General features: G+C 37.2%; 1 protein-coding gene across 7 annotated transcripts; it reads left to right on the top strand.

Annotated features, from left to right (window-relative positions):
* Nucleotides 1-33: 33 nt before the first annotated feature.
* On the top strand, nt 34-16,019 carry efcab6 (EF-hand calcium binding domain 6). 7 transcript variants are annotated; one of them, XM_051692772.1, is made up of 30 exons: nt 40-953; nt 1,202-1,376; nt 1,464-1,684; nt 1,809-1,888; nt 2,007-2,076; nt 2,180-2,316; nt 2,546-2,664; nt 3,411-3,532; nt 3,631-3,779; nt 4,033-4,116; nt 4,897-5,017; nt 5,108-5,281; nt 5,772-5,932; nt 6,010-6,132; nt 6,263-6,437; nt 6,531-6,645; nt 7,560-7,684; nt 7,860-8,089; nt 8,199-8,274; nt 8,361-8,479; nt 8,923-9,087; nt 9,229-9,384; nt 9,489-9,696; nt 10,946-11,143; nt 11,294-11,521; nt 11,638-11,838; nt 11,935-12,121; nt 12,273-12,457; nt 15,569-15,718; nt 15,803-16,019. In XM_051692772.1, exons 2-30 carry the CDS (start codon nt 1,229-1,231, stop codon nt 15,923-15,925), a joined length of 4,350 nt encoding a protein of 1,449 aa, XP_051548732.1. In that variant the 5' UTR covers nt 40-953; nt 1,202-1,228; the 3' UTR covers nt 15,926-16,019. The 7 variants fall into 7 exon arrangements, 6 of the variants coding, with proteins under 6 accessions (XP_051548736.1, XP_051548735.1, XP_051548732.1 ...); XM_051692771.1 differs by having other exon boundaries at nt 1,214-1,376; XM_051692776.1 differs by lacking the exons at nt 12,273-12,457; nt 15,803-16,019 and adding an exon at nt 12,494-12,636 and having other exon boundaries at nt 34-953; nt 1,214-1,376; nt 15,569-15,704.
* The last annotated feature ends 5,053 nt before the right edge of the window (nt 16,020-21,072 follow it).

The raw sequence follows: 21,072 nt of genomic DNA on the forward strand, positions 1-21,072 counted from the left end.
CAAAGCATAACGCAGAGGTACACTGGTGTGGAGATCAGAGCCGTTCTTTTTTAAATGATGTCTATGGAGGATATGTTTGAGTTTGCTGAATAAATTTATTTTGTGAGGAAACAGCTCATCACTTAATGAATTGATCACCTGTCCGCTAATGCTCAACGTGTTTTACACTAGAATAATTTTCTAGAGAACTATGTGTAGAGTTTACTACGATAAAATAGCTGTTTTGTAAGAGAAGACGCGGACAACTTTGCGACAAGTAGTTGTCAGTTTACGGCTCTCTCTATTCATTTGCATGGTATCCGCAAACTGTGTCTTACTGTCGTAACACGCTTGTTGACTGTTACGATCTCTCCTGTGGTTAAAACACGGAGGTAGCTAAAGAGTATAAAACACGTCTGGTAGTTTTTATGACTTTATTTTGAATTTAAAAACAGTACAGGGACATAAATAAAGCAAAGAGCCAGCAATTTCAAATATAATATAATATAGAAAAGAAAAGACCTCTCATCGCATCATCAATGTGTTCTATTTAGTGGTAATTTATATTGAGGGCTTCAGAATTTGGGCTTAACTAAGGGCCAAAGGTTTTGACACCTGAAAACGATTAATAATAATAATAATAATAATAATAATAATAATAATAATGAGTAAAAGGCTGTGTTTTAAAATTCCTATTGGAGCCTGACTAGAGTTTTATTTGTTGTGCTAACCGCAAACAAATTACACATCCGCGCGCATCGTAAACATTCCAGCAGGCGGGATCATCTCTTGATTGACAGACAATTCCCAGACCATCTCCATGGAAACAGCGGAGCGTCCATGCTTGGCTGTATTCAGTGTTATGGTAAACTTGTCGCCTTTAGTTGGTTACTTTAGTTAGTTAGAAGCAGAACACAAAGTGGAAACAGGAATTCAAGAAACAAATGCGTCCACGGTCAGCTGTGGAGAGTTGGGTAAGTATGCAGACGTCTTACCAATAGAATTTTTGAGTGGAAAATTAGTTGCCTAAATTGTACTGCCAAAGAAAGAAATCGTTTCTCTTATAACTTCTGGTCCTTTGTCAAATTTTAACAATTAAATTTTTGGAATGGTCCAAAAGGATAGTACATTATAGACTGATATAACAAAGTAATGACAAAAAAAAAAAAAATAAATAAATAAATAAATAAAAAAAGCTATTTAACACAAAATCATATTAAAGAATGGTCTTTAGGTGCCATCGTCAGTGATGTCAGCAGCACAGGTGTCTCTAAGCTCGGGCCATTTGGATCTGAAGCCTACAACACAAGGGCTTTCCATCAAACCTAGACCTAAGAGTGCATCTTGGACACCCAATGGAGATTTCTCAAGAAGAAACACTCTCAAATCTGACTCTGGTATGGACTATGCTATGTATTAGTAGATAGTATAGTATTGTGTTGTGTTGAGGAGGAAATACTCTTTTTTTACTTTTTGTTTTACAGCCTCCTCTGTGCAGTCAGTGGCAGATGAGAATCTTTCTTTGGTGGAGATCGAGAACCTACTCTTGGAGAGCATTGAGGACAAGAAGGATGACTTGAAGGCTGCTTTTGAAGCTTTTGACCAGGAAGGCAACAAGATTGTCACCAAAGGAGAGTTCAGACGTGTAATTGAGGGCTTTCTTGTACCTCTCACAGAGTCTCAGTTTGAGGGTCTGTTGGCTAAGGTGTGTTATGACTACAACAAACACAGCAACTAGTGCACTCATTGTATTATGTTGCACTAGCAGAAGTTTTACATGCTCACTTGTTCTATAAATTATTTCAACTTAATAAAAATATTTATATTAGGTTAAAATAATAGAAAATGGAGCAATTCCCTATATGGATTTTCTCCGAAAATACTGCAAGGTTTCATCTGCTGTTTGCAGGTATGTAATGCTATTGTAGATGTTTCCTTAAATATTCTGTACTTTATATTTAAGAAATGGAAATGGCATAAAGATGGTAGACCTGTTTAAAGAAATTTGGTGATACATCTCTTAACAGAAATGCAAACATGAGTGCACATTACAGAAACTGGTCCCTTGGAGAACTACAGTGTCATCTAAAAGACAAGGTGTGTGACACATTCAGAATAATAGTTCAATTATTTTATAAATATTAATGTTCAGTTTACTCGCAGATGCATATGGTGACTTTGAAATGCTTGTGCTCATCAGATCGGAGGCAATTTGAAAAACATCACCAGGGCTTTTCGGCTCTTTGACTACAACAGCGATGGGCAAATACAGCAACATGAGCTACGTAAAGTGCTAGAGGGCTACTGCTTTCCCATGAGCCAGCAGGAATTCCACAGGTTCCAGTTTTTCCATTTATCAAAAAGGCTGTGTTCTGATTCTAACTGATCAAATACTTTCATTCTCAATGCTTATGAAACTATTTTATCATTTAAATGTTTCATTGAACTGAATTGAAGCTATATTCCTTTATTTTATCCTTTGATCAGAACACTCCTGACATATTATGGCTTTTAGATGTATTTATGCCTATAGAAAGAGTTTTGTTTTTTCATTTTTATTTTGTAGACTGTGGTCACACTACAGCCCGAATAATGCTGACACAATATCTTACAAGGATTTTCTTGAGAAACTTGGCGTTGATTGTGAAAATTATAGGAAGATTGAACCAGATTCTGTAAAACTGGGTAAGGTTATGCTAAATGGATTGTGTGACATGACACTTTATAATAAGATAATAATTAATATTTGCATCACTTTAAAGGAATATTCCGGGTTCAATACAAGTTAAGCTCAATGGACAGCATTTGTGGCATAATCTTAACTATCACAAAAATTAAGAAAAAAAGGAAAAATCTGGATTACAGCGAGGGACTTACAATGGAAGTCAATGGGGGCCAATTTTTGAACTTTAAAATACTTTAAAAGTATAGCCACAAAACATAAACAATATGCATGTAAACATGATTTTAGTGTGATAAAATCACTAACATTTTCTGTGTAAAGTTATAGCCAATTTTACATCTTTGTTGCCATGACGATGTCAACAAACCCTAAAATGACCGTAAAAACGACAATTTAAACAAGTTTACAGCTCAAATAATACATGAGTTTTAACAGAAGAATTAATGTAAGTGCTTTTATAAAATTATAAGCTTCACATGTCTGCCTTTAAATCCTCCAGAAATTGGCCACATTCACTTTCATTATAAGTGCCTCACTGTAACTCGATGTAACTCGATGTTTGATTTTTTTTTTTAGAAAAGGAGGGACGAGTCAAAATACATTTTTGTGGTAATCAACATTACGCCACAAATGCTGTTGATTAAGCTTAGCTTGTTTTGAACCTTGAATATTCCTTTAATTTTGGCTTATTGTGCCATCATAATGGTGTATGTATTTTGTCTGATATGTCTGATCCCCATGTTTTCAGCACTGGACTGGGATGCTGTCAGGCGAGCTACAACAAGACCTAAAAGTAAAACAAGTGTAAGGGCATTTTCAGGCAAGTCCAGGGACACCTTGGATGAAGTTCAGTCGAAATTTTTGAGCAAAGTGAGTAACTTTTCTCTAATCTCATGTATGTGCATCTCTTTAAAGTCAGGTCGTTTGTTTTTAAAATAATTTTTCTGGCTTGATTGGCAAATTTTCAGATGAAGAAAAATCATAACCTTGTTGAAAAAGCTCTGCAAGCATTTGACATCACAGAGAGTGGGTATGTCACGGAAGAGGATCTCAGATCTGTCCTCAGTAATTTCCTCTTCCCCATGGATGACAGCATGTTCAGAGGCTTATTAAACAGGTACTGCGATCTTAACATACTTTTAAGAACCTACACTGTAAAAAGTGTTGACTCTTAAAGGAACTGTTTCGACCTGATGTAGCCTTATAAAGTTACTTATGTTAGTGTAACCTAATGTATTCAGGCTGATTCAGGGATAAAACCACTTAATTTAGACATTACCACATGCAGCAGATTTTTTTGGTAGCATTTTTTTTTTCAGTGTACATGAATGCAGTTTTGAAATTCATCTAGTGTTAATTCATTTTCTCAGATTTGGAGTGAGCACCACAGAGCCTGTGAAATGGAGAATGTTTCTCGGATTGTTTAAAGATGAAAAGCAAACTATAGAAATACAGTAAGTCGGCCATAAATTGTTTGTTTGGGTCCAATGAATCACCATTACTTTTTAACACAATACTTTAAAGGGGTCATAACATGCCTTTTTTATTATTTCAATATGTTCCTTAAGGTTCACTTATAATATTAGAACATGTTTTTGCACAAAAAACAGTCATATATTTGTAAAACATGATAATTTTTCACCCTTATTCTGACCCTCTGTCACAAATGGTCAATTCTGGTGTTGCTTCACCTTTAAGACTTGACAGTAAATGCCCACTGTTATGATTGGCTCTCTGCTCTTGACTAACCTGCTCTCTCCTTGTCATCTCACTGTTCACCACTACTGGGCGGGGCTACGGAGGTGATAAGGTAAAGTAGGTGTTGATGTGTTGAGGAGACAGTCAGATGCAAATATATACCACAGTGTGTCATCACAATGGAGGAAGTAGAGAACGAGTCATTTGGGCAGCTTGGATTCAGCAAATTCTCTTCACAGTGAGAAGGAAGTTTTGAGTTCTGAAACTTACTGTATGTTTTTAAAGAATGACCTCATATATATCAAAAGATCAAGGAAAATTTTATTTCTCATGTCATGACCCCTTTTCCTTCATGCTAAAGGAATGGTTAATTTTTGTAGGGAAGGTTAGGGTTAGGTATAGTGGTTGGTGTAGGTTGTCTGTGAGTCTCTAAATAAACACAATAAACAAGGACTATTGTATTTTGTCATGTTAAATTACTTGTTATTTTTTTGCTTTGATTATGGTGAGACAAATTGACTTACTGTCTCAATCAGGAGAGATTCTGCACCAGCAACTCCAGACATGAACAGTATTGAAGCAATTCTACCAAGACTGCGTCAACAAGTACTTAATAATCAGTCTCTTCTGATGGAAGGTTTTCTGGAATTTGACAAAGTAATTACCTTGGAATACAAATAATTAAAACTTTAAATCACAGCTGTTCATATCATAACTATTCAGCTTTTGTTTGTTTTATTCCTGCAGAACAGAACAGGTTTCATCAGTAGAGATGAACTGCGTAGGGCTTTGGAAAATGTCAGCTTCTGTCTCTCAGATGAGCAGTTCGGGGTTCTTGCTGATCTTCTGGATGCAGAGCATGAGGATGCCATCAGTTACCAACAGTTTCTCGACCTCCTCCATCAACAAAGACCGATCGTGGTATAAAATTTGTAGCATTGCATTGCAACAGTACTTTACTGTAATACCACTATTAACAGATTTTGAACATCACCTACACAGGTGCATAACTACAGGGTTGGGCCACCTTATTGGAGTGCACAGTTTTGTATGAAATTAATTTACTAGTATTTATACTTGCAATATGAGTGAAGACTATGCATGAAATCCAACAGACACCAAAGCTTAATGAAAAGTTGCCTTCCACAGCAACAGTGTCCTGCATTGTAATCACTATAAGGTGTCACCAATTTTCTCTGCTTGTTTGTGTTGTAACTCAAGTATAATTGTACTTATGTTACTCATACAGGACTTTATTGTTTCTGCATCCATTTTTTTAAAATAATTTACTGTATGTGATGAACATTAATCCATAAATATGTATTACAGTTCTTAAGTTACTAATTCACCCTTGATATATCTTTAATCATTCTTAGTTCTATATTACGTACATGATTTTGTCTCTCTATAGGTGGAAAGGATTCTGAAGGAGAAGCTCACTGAGAACTATGACATGCTGATAGAATCTATCACCAACACAACCCAAAATCAGCATGACACCATCCCTCTAGAAGACCTGAGGAGACTGATCCAACAATATGGACTAACACTGACTGAACACCACTTCAGCAAGTGAGTCTCACTTCTCTGCTTTCAGTCCATCCTCAGGATACTCATACTGGCTAATTTCTCTCTGTTCGCTCTCAAAGGATCTGTGAACCATTTTTGGAGGAAGGAGGTGTGAATTACAAGATGCTTTTAAAGAGCTTGGGTGTCCCAGAAAAGACTGATGGTACAGAGTGCATCAACAAGGACCTCTGTATCATCGAGAGGTCTGTTTAGTTAGTTGATATTCGTGAACTTACAATACCCAATACCAGTTAAGGACCACTTATTTAGCTTTCAAGATAAATGTCCCATTGATGAATTATGTGATAAATGATTCTGGTATGCTATGTACAGAGAGGAGAAGCCACAAGAGGCTCGCATGTTGAACATAAAAGCACAAGCAGTAGAAGACGTTGTTCTGAGGAAGCTCAGGGACAGGCTTCAGAGGCGAGGGATGACCCTTCACGACTGTCTGATGTCCACCAGGAAAGCTTCAAAAGCAGTGCTTACACTCAGAGATTTCTGTAAGGTAGGGCCTGAGACCGGATTGTGAAAAGCTCTATTTGTCTAAAATATCTTTGCATTTAAATATTTTGGGGTAATTTTTTACATGCTTTTTTAGGTTCTGGACTACTGTGGTATTTTCTTGGAAGGATCCCAGTTTCAGATGCTCATCGAGTCCCTTGGTTTTTGCTGTGGACAGATTCCTCTTACTGACTTGGTGGCTAAATATGAAGGTCAGATACAGAACATACAATCTGTTGTGATAAAGGTGTCATATTTTGTGGAATCAAACTGTCCTTGATCATTTCACATAAAAGTTTTCAGTGTACTATGTAACATTTTAAAACTCGAAACTACCTCCCCAGTCTGAAAAGAGCATTTCATGAGTTTTATGTTTCATATAGTCCTGGAGTTCATTATGGTAAACAAATCTGGCATGCTATCCAAAATGGAGGGCCTCGAGCACAAGACTGGGTGGAGGTGGAGGGATGCCGGAAGTATTGTCACCGGTGCAAAGGAAGTTGCCGCTTGTATATCCTTGGGATATGATTGGCAGACGTAGATGCACAAGCTCCTCCCGAACTTAAGTTTGGAACGTCATTTATTGAAACGTTCGTTCTGAACTTTTGCAGCTTTCTGGCTTTGCAAAGAGGTAGTTATTGAAGGATAGGGCAGATACAAAACTGGCCCCAACAACAAACCAACAACCTGTGTCTTGTAACTGTTTTTCATTTCAAAGAGTATGTGAAGGGGGCATTTCCTAAAGGCACAGCAGCAATTGTTTCTTCAAGGATCTGCTTCTGCTTGATCTAACTTGAAAAAATAGCTTTCGTTAGTGTAACCTAATTTTTCAGGTAAATTTAGGCAGATTAAATGACATGTTTGAATTGAATAAAACCAGTTAATTTAGATGTTACCATATGAAATGCATTTTTTTAGGTTACCCCACAATTTTTTTTTTACAGTGTATGCATGCAAAATGGTCATAAAAAATAAATTACTAATGTTTTGTCACAAAAAACTTTTTCTAACATAAGTGGACTTCATTTAAAAAAATAAATAGTAAAAAAGTATATGATATAACCCCTTTAAAAAACAATTGTCACAAGCAGGAAACCTAAATTCATTTGTGCACACTTCAACACAGAAGCCACAGCAAAGGAAAAGAATGAAGAGCCAGACAGAAGGACCAGAAATGTCCAAGATAAAACCCTTTTGTCTGCAGAGGACTGCTTGAGTCAACTTAAAAAGAGGATCCAGGAATATCATGGGGTATCAATGCAACTAATAATTTTTTTCTTGCATTTACAAGTTAAGTAATTGTACAGCATACTAATATTTAGTCCTGCAGATAAATTCTGGTTGCACAAATATTGCTGAACTGCACCTATTAATTCAAAGTAAACACTTTACGACTTTTTGAAGTATCATTTCCTCTTGATTGCAGGATGTTCTGACTGCTTTTCGCCTCATGGACAAGAACCGAGATGGCATAGTGAATCGGAATGACTTTAGGGCTCTGTTTGACAGCCTGATGTTTGTGACCAAAGAGAGAGAGTTTCAGAGATTGCTGGACCTGGTGGGCCTGACACCTGGCGCCACACTTAACTATGTGGACTTCTACAACAAGGTCCAATCTAGTGGCAAGACGAGACCACATACATTTGAAAATGTCTTGTAAGGATTGTTTACTTAGTCTTTGGAATTAGTTCGCATTCTGATCTTAGCTCTTTGTGTGAAGACCTCAGCTCAGCATTTTGATGATGCATGGATTTTTGTTGCACAGAGGTGACGGATGGCTTCTCCAGATTCATGATCACCTAACAGCCATCACACACAAAGGATCCTCAGAGTTCTACAAGGTAATCTTGATCCATTCTTGCTCTTTGGAAGAAAATAAATTAATTTTCAAAATTAAATTACAAAATATTTTCACTTGTATTGACAGGCCTTTTGTCAGTTGGGTGATGATTGTAAAAGCATCATGACTAAGAATGATCTAAGGCAGCTTCTATTTAAATACTACTTGCCCATCACACCAAATGAGTTTGAAAAACTCTGGGGCAGGTAAGGAACTAAATATTCTTATACACACTACCTGTCAAAAGTTTGGACACATCTACTTGTCCAATATACATCTATAATATTCTGTATTATTATTACTATTTTACGCAAGTCATCAAAATGATAAAACAAATCCAATGGAAGTATAGGAATTAGGAATTATGACCAAATATTTGAAACTCATCCATTTAACAAAGTGATTAAAAATGTAATTTACATACAATATTTATGTTTGTCTACAAAACTAATTTCAAGCATTTAAGCATAAGCCTGAAGTTCGAAAGGTTTTAAGATCATGAGAAATGTTCATTCAGTCACATGTTTCCAAACTTTTGACTTGCAGTCTAGTTAACTACTACTGTATTAATTTCTGGCAAGTGTTCAAAGATTCCCTATGTCTGATCTATGTAGTGAATAACACTAGAAACCAAAATGTTATTATACAGATATGATGAGGAGGGGAAGGGCTTCCTCACACAGACAGAGTTTCTAAGAAAGCTTAAAATCACACCAGATGAAGACAGTCAGTCAGACACTTTACAAGAACAGTCCACAGATAAGGCAGTTTCCACAACAACACCTGACATTCAGGCTACACTACAGAAACTCAGGTGAGAACTGACTTGATGTTTATTGTGAGAGATGATTGGAATGAATAGGCCAGTCACACATACCTTCACATTGATTCAAGGATCATTAATTGGGCCATCATCGTCAAACACGTAATGTTATATAATTATGCCTGATTATAGGATGTGGATCAGGAGAGATTTTGAGAAAATGAGTGGAAGCCTTGTGGTTCTGGATACAAACAGAGATGGTCATGTGACCATGATGGACCTGCAGTCTCTTCTGCACAGACATGGCTTTCAGTTAACGGAAACACAGCTCACACGTCTACTCAACCTGTAACCTTCAATCATGAGACACATTCATTAAATCAAATGTTTTAAACATTAAATAACCATACTGTAGCAACCATATTTCTGCGCCTTTCTCTTTATTTTTTCAGCCTTGGAATTGACGCCTGTCATAAGAAGCTGCCATATCTTGATTTTCTGAAGCAGCTTGCTGGACCTCCAGTCTCCAGTGGTTCTGCAGTTGAATGCCCATCTGAGGGTTCTCCAGAACTAGTGGAGAGTGTTGAGGAGCTAAGTCCAGAAAGAGCCATACAGAAGATCAGGGAGCTGGTGACTGCTTCCTCAGATACTCTCTACAAGGTACAGACCATTTATAAAAGGCAGAGGCTGTTTTGCACTAAGTGCAAATTGCTATAGATGCCATTTACACTAAGTGTAAATAGCAACAACAAGAATCTTCTCTGCAAATAGCGTTAGATGCTACTTGCATCGCTAATTAAAAAGCTAACATATAATATAGAGGCATCACAGCAGCATGTTTATTGTGTCACAAAGACACCCTACACCAACCCCTACCACTAAACCTAACCCTAACCTTCCCTTACAAAAATTTACCATGGTTTTACTACAGTAACCATAGTATTACAATGGTATTTTGTAGTAAAATCATAGTAACCACAAAATTAAGCATGGCTACTACATTAACACTATATAACTGTAGTAACACCGTAGTTAATTGCATTAAAACTATGGCTTTGGCCAAAAAACATGGTTACTACAATATTACTATCTAGTAAAATGATGGTTAATCTTACCCAGATCAAACCTTTCTCTCAACTCACTGACCTTCACTGTGACCAAGTCATTGTGAGAAAATCAACCTTTATATACATTTTTTTATGAAGTAGTACTAAAGTAAATATTAAGAGTGAAAACAGGGTACGGGGAAAAAGTGGGACAAAAGGTGGATTAGAACCCGGGTCATCCGCACGAAAAGAGCACATCATCACAATTGATACACCCCAAGCCACTGCAGTGAAACAAAGGGTGCAGTTTGTCTTCAATTTCTGTTTCCACCAGACTATTATAGTGCAAACAGCCATGCTGCATGGCAATTGCTTTTTACACCTAGTGCAAATAGTCACTCCGTTTATTAAAATTAAGTAGCATTAGTACATTGGTGTTTTAAGTACAATATGCTGCAGTTACAGAGATTTCTGAAAATCTTTTTTTTCTTTTTTTTTTTTTTTTTAGAAAATTGGCCATTTAAAAATTTAGGTAATTGAGTCATGCGTGTTCCACACTTTAGTGGATCAAGGCCCATGCTAATGCGTGTATTTGTGTTCATGACACACTAATTCACTTTATAGGGAGCTAGGAAGTCAAATGAGAAACACCCTAAAATGTAAATGTATATTAAGTGCTTTGTTCACCAGTAGGCTTTCAACTTGACTTTAGGACAATGCATTTAGCACTATGCAAAGCAGCATCAAAGCTGTTCCTCATAAAGATGCATTGCATGAGAAAAACATTAATTAATACTGTAGAATGAAAGATACATGTAACTTTTTTTAAATGAGAAAAATAGTTTTAGCTTTTGCTTTTCTAGGCTTTCTCTGCTTTTGATAATACTGGAGATGGTATGATACAAAAAGTAGAGTTTCGTCAAGTGCTGGACCATTTCTGCGTCCGTCTCTCAGATGTGCAGTTCAAGAAGCTGCTGTCCAAATTGAGTCTGAGTGAAGGGGAGGACATTATGGTTGACTGGAAGGAATTCCTGCAAGTCTTCAACCTTCACAAACAGGAGGTCAAAAATATTGCTGGTTATAGTTTTATAAATAATTTTCAACCTCTGTTATATTATAGACCCCATGATCTTACCTGTATGCAAAGTATGTTGATGTGCTATGTGTATTCATTAAATGTATGTTGAGATTATTTTCCATAACTCTAACAGACAGCAGAAGAATGGCTGGAGAAAGTCCATAAGATGCGCTTTCCCAATCAGACTCGCCCCTTATTGATCAACGACATCCTGAGGCGGATACAGGAAGTAGTGATGGCCCATCTTCACACCATCACAAAGGAGATGGTGGACCTCGACTATGCCAACATAAATACAATCTCCAAGGAGGACTTTAAGTCCATTTGTGATCGTCACTTCATGAGACTTACGTACAATCAGGTAATTCTAAGACTACTTATGCTGTAAACTCAATTTATCACCAGCAAGTTTCAAACTACATGTCCTTACTAGTTCCTTCAATGTTTTATCATTTGAAACATGATAATCTCTTCCAGTTTCAGAATCTGTGGAAGATGCTACCAGTTAACACCTTTGGAAATCTGGAGTATCGAGAATTCCTGAAGAAGTTCAGTGGGGAACAAAGAAGCTTGGAAAAAGTTGGTAGATCTTTACCAGGTTCTGCAAGACCCACATCATATAGGCCAACATCCCTCCAACGGCCCAAAACAGCACCCTGCACATTTGGACGCTCTTCGGTACAGTGTATTGCTTAATTGGCTGGTATTGGTTATTTCCTCCCTTTACACAGCTAGTGCAATGTCATTTGTATCACACCAATGTTCTTTACCCAGCCATTAGGCTCAGAGAAGCTCAAGAGGCCTTCCACGTCAAGCAGGGTGCAAACACCACTGCTGAACTGTGAGGATGTGGAGATGAAGGTGCGCCACAAGATCCAGAACAGTTGGAGGCACATTCATAGGAGGTGCAGGGAGGCAGACATTGAGAGGACTGGGGAGATTGATGTGGATACCTTTTTAGGTACATTTTTGAGGCCAAATAGGCCAGATACATTTATCTTAAAGAAACATAGCAAAAACACCTTTCAAGCAAAAACATTTCAAAACATTTCTCATAGCTTATTAGTCATGATTGTTACATTGTTTCTTTTGCTGCAATTTGAATTGTTCAGAGATACTCCAGGATCTCCATATTGAGCTAAGTCCATCTGAGTTTGAGCAACTGGCTATTAAATATGACATCAAAAACAGTGGCCGTCTCTCCTACCTGGACTTCCTGAGGCACTTTGTGCTGATGTTCAGTCCTCAGGTCAACACCTCAACCTACAGACTCAAACTGCATCCACCCAGGACACCAGTGAGTTCACTGGAATTACTCTTCCTTTTCCTACAGGCTGCTGTAATCTTGAACTTTTCCTGGGGGTCATACTGGGGAAATTAATGTGGGTAGGACTTCTGCTGGAAGTTGTTCTACAGCATTCCCTAGCTTTGGCTGCAGTCATTTTAAGACCCTATTTACAGCTGGTAATATAAAAGGTAAATATAGTTGTAAACGGGGTGCAAAATGTTTTGTGATTGGATCACAAAAAACACATACAGAGGTAGTCAAAATCCACATCACATTTGAGGTTTAAAACAGCATCCTGGACAGCAGCAAAGCACCACCTCTCACCAGTCAATCAACTGCCGAACAAATGTTTAAACTTACGTGCGGATTTAAAAGGAAATAGCCGTCCGATTGGAAAACTTGAAAAAGCGATTACATACCCAAGTATGAGAACTTCACAGCTCTTCCTCAGTGTGTCTGTTTGATTTGAACATGCAGGGTGACAATATGACAAGCACACACATCTGAAGCTGAACTAACACAGGTACTCAACTAAAACAACCAATAATTTACTCAAAATGTAGCGTTTTCTCAACTGCATCTGGGAGAATCAGCGCACCCGTTTTGTTTGCGCTTTTTGTCTTTATGACTTTTTTGCAGTTTATTAACATTCAGTAACACATTGATATAGTGATTGATGTACAGTACTGTGCAAAAGTCTTAGGCACATAGGATGTTTCACAAAAGCATTTGTCTCAAGATAGTTATTTATATCTTCAGCTTTAGTGTGTCAATAGGAAATATAAATGTTAGACTCCCAAACATTACTTTTGCAAATAGAAAAGATTAGGATAGAAGAACAGGGAGCCCTGCAACATATGTCATGGCCCCCACAAAGCCCCTCCACTGAACATCTTGTCGGTCTGAGATTACATGAAGAGACAGAAGCAATTGAGACAGCCGAAATAGATTGAAGAACTGTGGTGAATTCTTCAAGAAGCTTGGAACATCCTATCTGCCAACAACCAAGAAAAACTGTGTCCAGGTGTACCTAGGAGAATTGGGGCTGTTTTAAAGGCAAAGGTGGTCACACCGAATATTGATTTAGATTTTTTAAGTTTACTGGACTTTGTATGACATTAAGTGATAAATGAAAACAATTTATGTTATTATTTTTGAAGACATCCTCACTATGCAACATTTTTCACAAGTGCCTAAAACTTTTGCACAGTACTGTATGTCCATACGCAATCATACATGCTCTTCTCAAAATCCCAACACCGCAACAAAAGAATGAATGGACAGACGTACGCTACAACAGCAGCTGTGTTTACTTGACAATGGAAGTAATGCCCATTTTTCTCGCTAAGCATCACGGGACATAGGAAAAAGGTGGATTGGCCATTATAAAGATTAAAGGATGTTCCGGGTTCAATAGAGGTCAAGCCTGTAACCATGTCTTGAACGTTGGAGGGGACCAAACCATTTTGGGGGTGGGGGGTCACTGGTGTTGAGGTCACAAATATAATGGTCCTCTTTGGTCCTTTAATATAGTTAAGGTGCTGGGCCTGGGTAGCTCAGTGGTAAAATACGCTGGCTACCACCCCTGGAGTTCGCTAGTTCGTTAGTTAGAATCCCAGGGTGTGCTGAGTGACTCCAGCCAGGTCTCCTAAGCAACCAAATTGGCCCGGTTGCTAGGGAGGGTAGAGTCACATGGGGTAACCTCCTCGTGGTCGCTATAATGTGGTTTGTTCTCGGTGTGGTGACTTGAGTGCGGATGCCGCGGTGGATGGCGTGAAGCCTCCACACGCGCTATGTCTCCGTGGCAACGCGCTCAACAAGCCACGTGATAAGATGCGCGGGTTGACTGTCTCAGACGCGGAGGCAACTGGGATTCGTCCTCCGCCACCTGGACTGAGGCGAATCACTATGCAACCACGAGGACTTAGAGCGCATTGGGAATTGGGCATTCCAAATTGGGAGAAAAAGGGGAAAAATCCCCCCCCCCAAAAAAAAATATAGTTAAGGTGCTGAATGCAATAGTTTTCTGAATAAAGGCTTGAAATGCGATAAAGGCCCAAAACTGTATAATTGTTTTGTTTTAAAAGATACATGTATTTTTTAAGTTCACACAGTACAAGACAAAAACTGTGTCTGCATTGCTAACAGTTTGCCTGTTTCAGTCATCCTTTCTTTCTTTTTTTTGCTGCCTCAAAGAAAAGATGAATATAATTTGAGTTTCTTTTCATCATTGATGTATCTGTAAAATGACATGACTGTGTCAGCTGGCTAGCAAACAGAAAATACACAAAATTATTTACTGTCCTCAAATTGACCCTCATTTTTTTTTCCTCTCAGTAGAACCTTAACACAATATTTTCTTCAAGAATCCTAACGCTGCTCTTTTCCATACAAAAACAGTTCATATTGACCACTGCTGTCAAGGTCCAAAGAGAAAAATATAATATTTATAAAAATACCATAAAAGTAGTCCATATAACACATAGCTGCTGTATGGCCCCAGAAAGCTTGGAATATTGTGCACTTGTCAAATGGACTACTGTTATGATGTCTTTATACTGAACCTTTAGTAGTGCTTTATACTATTTGTCCTTTTTGAAGCTTGACAGCTCCTGCTAACTATAAACTGTTATTCTATGGAACAGAGCTGCTTAAAATATCTATTTTTATGTTCGAAAACCCAGCAGATTGGTTTTGAACAACATAAGGGGGAGTAAATGAGTGAGTAAAAGTACATTTTCCATTTTTAGGTGAACTAAGGAGAAGACGGACACATCTTGCACATGCCATTAATCACATCATTAACAATTAGTTGTTCAGTTTGGTTCCGTATACACTTGGTGGAATTTTTTAAAATGCGGTTGTCACTACCTGAATTTTTCAGTTTATTTGGTTGTAGAATGCAGTTTTCACTCACATATCTTACTGAACTATGTGTGTACAGAACAGGATTAAGCACTCAAAGGTGAACTGACAACCAAATTTATTTGCAGTGTGTATGTGGCCATTATGTCACAAAATCTTAACTTGTTTTAACCCGGGACACTCCTTTTAATTGTGCATATTTTCACTCTTCAACACAACTGGTACATCTTTCTCATTCTCTGCTTTTTCCTTTAGATGAGTGCTGGACCACTGAGTGGCCAGTGTGTTGAAGCCATGCTGAGAATTTCCAGGCCCGTCCAGCTCTTCTGGAGACAAATGAGGCAAAGATTTGTCTCCTTTGACAAAGAGCGCACTGGAAAGATCTCTCTTCAGGACTTCAGAAAGGTACATGGTACAATTCTATTTAATTTATATCACACTTTCAGTTCATGTCCTATCTTTGATCTTGCAACTGTGTTGGTTCGCCAGGTTCTGAGGCAATACAGTGTGAATCTGTCAGAAGAAGAATTCTTTCATTTCACATCTTTTTTTGACAAGAACATCTCAGGAAAGATTTCATACAATGATTTTCTACGTATGTTCCTAAAATGAGTGCCAACTCATTTGTTTCTTACTTTTGGGTGTGATATTGCTCTGATTGAGATACACTGATCACATATTTTTGTATCAAAATAAATTCTGATTATTCTAGATTGTTGGCTTCTTTTGTTTTTATTCATAAATGAAAAACAAAGTTTGTTTTTAAATCATTTGTGTTAGCAAGTAATTGGTGGTGCTTATCACTATCAATAGTGCTCATAATGTTTTAAACAATTTTAGAGTATTAAACTTTACTGTGTAACACTTTTTTGTGCACCGCTTTCTGCAGAAAGTATAAAAGAAAATTTTTGTTATTTGTATGTAGTGAGTAACAGAAGAATATAGCAACCATTTTTCAAGAAATGTAAACGTGAAAACGTTTGACTAAAAATAGCAGTTTTTTATCATACTCTTAAGTTTATCCCACAGTGATATATATTAACACTGGTGGCCAAAAGTTTGGAATAATGTACAGATTTTGCTCTTATGGAAAGAAATTGGTACTTTTATTCACCAAAGTGGCATTCAACTGATCACAATGTATAGTCAGGACATTAATAACATTAAAAATTACTATTACAATTTGAAAACAATGTTCAGAACTTCTTAAACTAAAAGAGTTCTCATCAAAAAATCCTCCAAGTGCAGTAATGACAGTTTTGTAGATCCTTGGCATTCTAGCTGTCAGTTTGTCCAGATACTCAGGTGACATTTCACCCCACGCTTCCTGTAGCAGTTGCCATAGATGTGGCTGTCTTGACGGGCACTTCTCACACACCTTACAGTCCAGCTGATCACACAAATGCTCAATGGGGTTAAGATCCATAACACTCTTTTCCAATTATCTGTTGTCCAATGTCTGTGTTTCTTTGCCCACTCTAACCTTTTCATTTTGTTTTTCTGTTTCAAAAGCCTGCACCCCTGAGTCTTCTCCAACCCACATCAACAAGGCATTTCCTGTCTGGCTGGTTTGAGTATTTCTGTAACTGCTGATCTCCTGGGATTTTCACACACAACAGTCTCTTGAATTTACTCCGAATGGTGTCAAAAACAAAAAACATCCAGTGAGCATCAGTTCTGTGGATGGAAATGCCTTGTTGATGAGAGAGGTCAACAGAGAATGGCCAGACTGGTTCAAACTGACAAAGTCTACGATAACTCAGATAACCACTCTGTACAATTGTTGTGAGAAGAATAGCATCTCAGAATGCTATACTGAGATGCGGGTTAGTGCTGTTTTGGCGGCACGAGGGGGACCTACACAATATTAGGCAGGTGGTTTTAATGTTGTGCCTGATCGGTGTGTATATATATATATATATATACAGTACACAGCATAAATGAGTACACCCCCTCTGAAACCTAACAAATTCTGCTCTTTCTTTTTACAGATAAGACATATCTGGTGCTCATTTATAATGTAATGTTTAAGCAACTCTGATTTATCAGATACTAATGAAACATGTCAATACTAAACAAGAAAAAATTACTTTCTTATCAAAATGATAAAAGGCCAAATGAGTCCACCTTCCTGAAAGTTATAATATAAAACATAATAAAATATTTTCTGGTGCTAGATGAGGGACATTGATCAGCAGATTATTCTATTGAACTATCAGACTCAAATAGACATAGTTAGTTAAAGTGTAAAAGTTTTACTTATCTCATTGAATCGCTCTCAGACTCAATGCTGACAACAAATGGACCACATGGGAGAGAATCGTCAAGTAAATGAAAAAAGAAAATGATTTAATTGCACAAAAGGGAACAATGGTACAAGAGTATTAGCAAGTCACTGTTACTGGAAATTCAAAAAGAGTGGACTTGTGACAAGATTGCTGAAATGTTCAGACCGTCGCTGTAAGTCTTCACCTCATGATGAGCGATGTTTGCTAAGAATTGCCAAGCACGTGCCTCAGAGCTGGCAAAAGCTGTGGGAAGCCAAACTGGAGTGACTGTTTACAGTGTGTTCTCACACAGTAAGACACACTCTGCAAAGAAGTGGACTGCATGGTTGTCATCCACGCAGGAAGGCACTACTGAAGCCAAAGCTTAAAAAGCTTGTTTAGTTTTGCCAAGGCCCATATTGATAAAGGTGCAGATCTATGAGAATCTATAAGCTTGTCTCATGAGCCCAAAGTCATTTTTTGTTTTTGGATCTGATGGAATCCAAAATGCATGGCATCACACGGGAGTACAGTGACATCAAATTCTTCATGCATACGCCCCCTACTGGGCAGGGAAGAGAATTTATGACAAAAAATTACATAAATATTGATCTGTTTCTCACCCACACCTATCATATCACTTCTGAAAATATGGATTAAAGCACTGGAGTCTTATGGATTACTTGCTTGATTTCTTTTTTTTTTTTTTTTTTTACTATTCTTACTAGTTTTAATTATGTTACCCTTACTCACTAAACTAAACTTGTCTACACTTGACATTAAAACAATTTAGTGGCCCTAATTAAACAGTACTTGAATTGTCACATTTTGAAATCATAACTCAGTGTACATTCTTTAAACTTTGGCTTTGAAAACTACTAACTTGAAATTGCGACTGTGTGGAATACCCATAAGTCCTTGCACTTGAATTAGTTATGTATGTTTGGTCAAGACAAGGGAACTTATATAGAAATGTAATATTTGTTATTAAAAATTAATATAGTTTTAATTCTTATGACTATTGTTGTTTCGTTGTCGCTAGTTGATAGTTGTGATTTATGTGAAGTCACTATTAGGGTGATTAATGTTATATCTGGTAACTTGGTACATTTTAGTGTGTTTTTGTGTAAAAATGTAATGTAATATTTCAATGTAATTTTCTCATTTTATTAAAATTCCATGTTCTGCTCTCAGAAGTATGCAGATGGAGCATTAAATGATAACATGCCTTATTCTAGTCTGAGGAACACCATCACTGTCTCCAGAGAGTGAGAGTGACATCTGTCCTTACGGCAACCCCTTTTACTTCCATGAAATACATTACAATAACGTCAGCATTCACATCAACTTCATTAACGCACACAGAGTGGTCACTGCATTCTTCCCGCCAGAACCAGAGGTACGTTTTTTGGATGTACAGTGACCCCAAAAAGGGACACTTAAGCCACTCTTAAAACTCTATGAAAAATATAAACCTGGTGGTGTTTATTTTAGATAGCACAAGCACACTTGTTTATATTGTTCAAAATTAAGACCAGGTATTTGAACACTTTCTGGTTTTCAGACATTATTTGACATGTCCATAGTTAAAGGTGCACTCAGCAGTTTTTTGAAGATGTCATCTTGGACTTACACTGACACCTGAATGTAGCATCATTCAAGCTCAATAGTTTTTTACCGATCAATTACTGATGCCATTGTTGAAATTAACTACACAGACAGCCATGATTAATTTAATGCATGAGTGAATGTGTCAAATAACAGGGTGGTTACAGTGATAAAGTGAGTAATATTTGGCTGGTCATGTGATTCTAACATGGCAGCCCCCATGAGGGGACCCTCTTGATGTAGAATAAAACAGCTTTTATTAGGTTACTGATATGACTGGAGTCTTCATATCAGTGCTTATGATTTTACATATTTTTTCAAAATGATTATTCATTTCTTTAGGAGTAAAACTTTTTTTTAATGAGGAAAACATTACTGTGTGCACCTTGAATGTGGTTACTCTGCTAGGACTGTGTAAACTTGAGGGTAACGGACGTCATACATCTACTAAAATGACCTTTAGAGCAGCTGGTTAAAAACAATTGCTGAAGTGATAGTTTTGAGAAAAAAGGTTTGGTTTGATATTTTATTTTATGCAATGACATTCATAAACAGTATACAGTATTTAAGTTTTAAATGTCCAAAAAAAATAAAATAAAAAAAAAACATATTAGTCTTATCTAATTTTGTTGTGCCATTTTGTAAGGTTTTGGCTGAGATGTGTCAAAATGGCTATAAGGATGCTTTCCTATTTTGAAAAGAAAATGGTGAGTAACCCTAAATTTCTCCTAATGCAGAAATGATTTTGAGGGTCATTTTGTGGATGCTTTGTTAATATCTAATATACGTTTGCTTACCAGAACTTTAGGAGGTCCAGTCACCGCTATCTGAGTTGACCTTGACTAATGAATGGGGTCATTTTCTATCATCTGGGAGAAATATTAGAGAAAACAAGCCGACAAAAGACGAAGAACATGACATCACTAGTTGGTCAAAAGTGACTGAACATTCTAATAACATCCAGAGTCCATTAAAAAAGGTAAGACATCCAACAATTGCCACATCTATGCTGAAAACTGAAAAAAAAAATATGTGATTTCACCACATCTAGTGTTTTGTAAGACTAGCATGAGGAAAAATGATGAAATATGATGCGCTCTCTCAGGGAAGCTGGTCTCCTTTGTAATATGGTGCATTCTGCCTGTGGAGATGGCTTACCTTATGCTGCTGAGGTAAATCGGTTTATAAGCAAATAGAAAATTCAAAACTATGAAAAAAAAATTAAGTATTCCATTTGATTTTCAGACATTTTTGACTGTTCCGGCTTGCTGACTGGTCTCCAGAGATGTGGTCTGAGGTGAATCTGCCAGATGACAAGTGAAGTTATTGGACGGGTGTGGGGAAAAAGCTTTCTCAAGAAGGTTCCAAACCATATTTTCCTGTCTCTCAATCTTTCCAAATACAAAGGAGTCTCAAATGTTTCTCAGTGTAATAAATATATGTTCTCCACCCTCAATCATTTACATGCACACAAGTTTCCTTCTCTTCATCATAATGCTCCATCTTCTTATCCAACTGACTGACCAGAACCTACACCACTGGACTAGTCCTCCTCCAGATGTGCTGCATTAACATTTTTTTTTTATATAAACTAATTCTATTTCTCTTCGAATCTTGACTTTAATATGATCAACCACAATGTTTCACTTCCAAACCAATTATCAATGCATTTGGCTCAGACACCTCTAAATCAAAGATTACATCTAAAATTATTTAAAATATTGATGCCAGAAAGAACTTCTTGAGTTGTCAATAGCAATTCATGATTTACTACAAATATGTAATATAAAGCTAGTTATTTGTAAGAACTGAGAAAATCACTGGTCACAAATAAAGGGTCTAATTCTGAATTATCTTAGAGAAATAAATGTGCACAAGCAGAAA

This window comes from Myxocyprinus asiaticus, chromosome 48 (genome assembly GCF_019703515.2).
Source record: "Myxocyprinus asiaticus isolate MX2 ecotype Aquarium Trade chromosome 48, UBuf_Myxa_2, whole genome shotgun sequence".
NCBI lineage: Eukaryota > Metazoa > Chordata > Actinopteri > Cypriniformes > Catostomidae > Myxocyprinus > Myxocyprinus asiaticus.

What these genes read in the sequence shown, in the direction of transcription:
- efcab6 (XM_051692771.1), top strand. Translation starts at nt 924, where the DNA reads ATGCGTCCACGGTCAGCTGTGGAGAGTTGG. An exon ending in AAGCAAACTATAGAAATACA is followed by an intron (nt 4,117 to 4,896) that starts GTAAGTCGGCCA and finishes TGTCTCAATCAG; the next exon opens with GAGAGATTCTGCACCAGCAA. An exon ending in GACCTCTGTATCATCGAGAG is followed by an intron (nt 6,133 to 6,262) that starts GTCTGTTTAGTT and finishes TGCTATGTACAG; the next exon opens with AGAGGAGAAGCCACAAGAGG.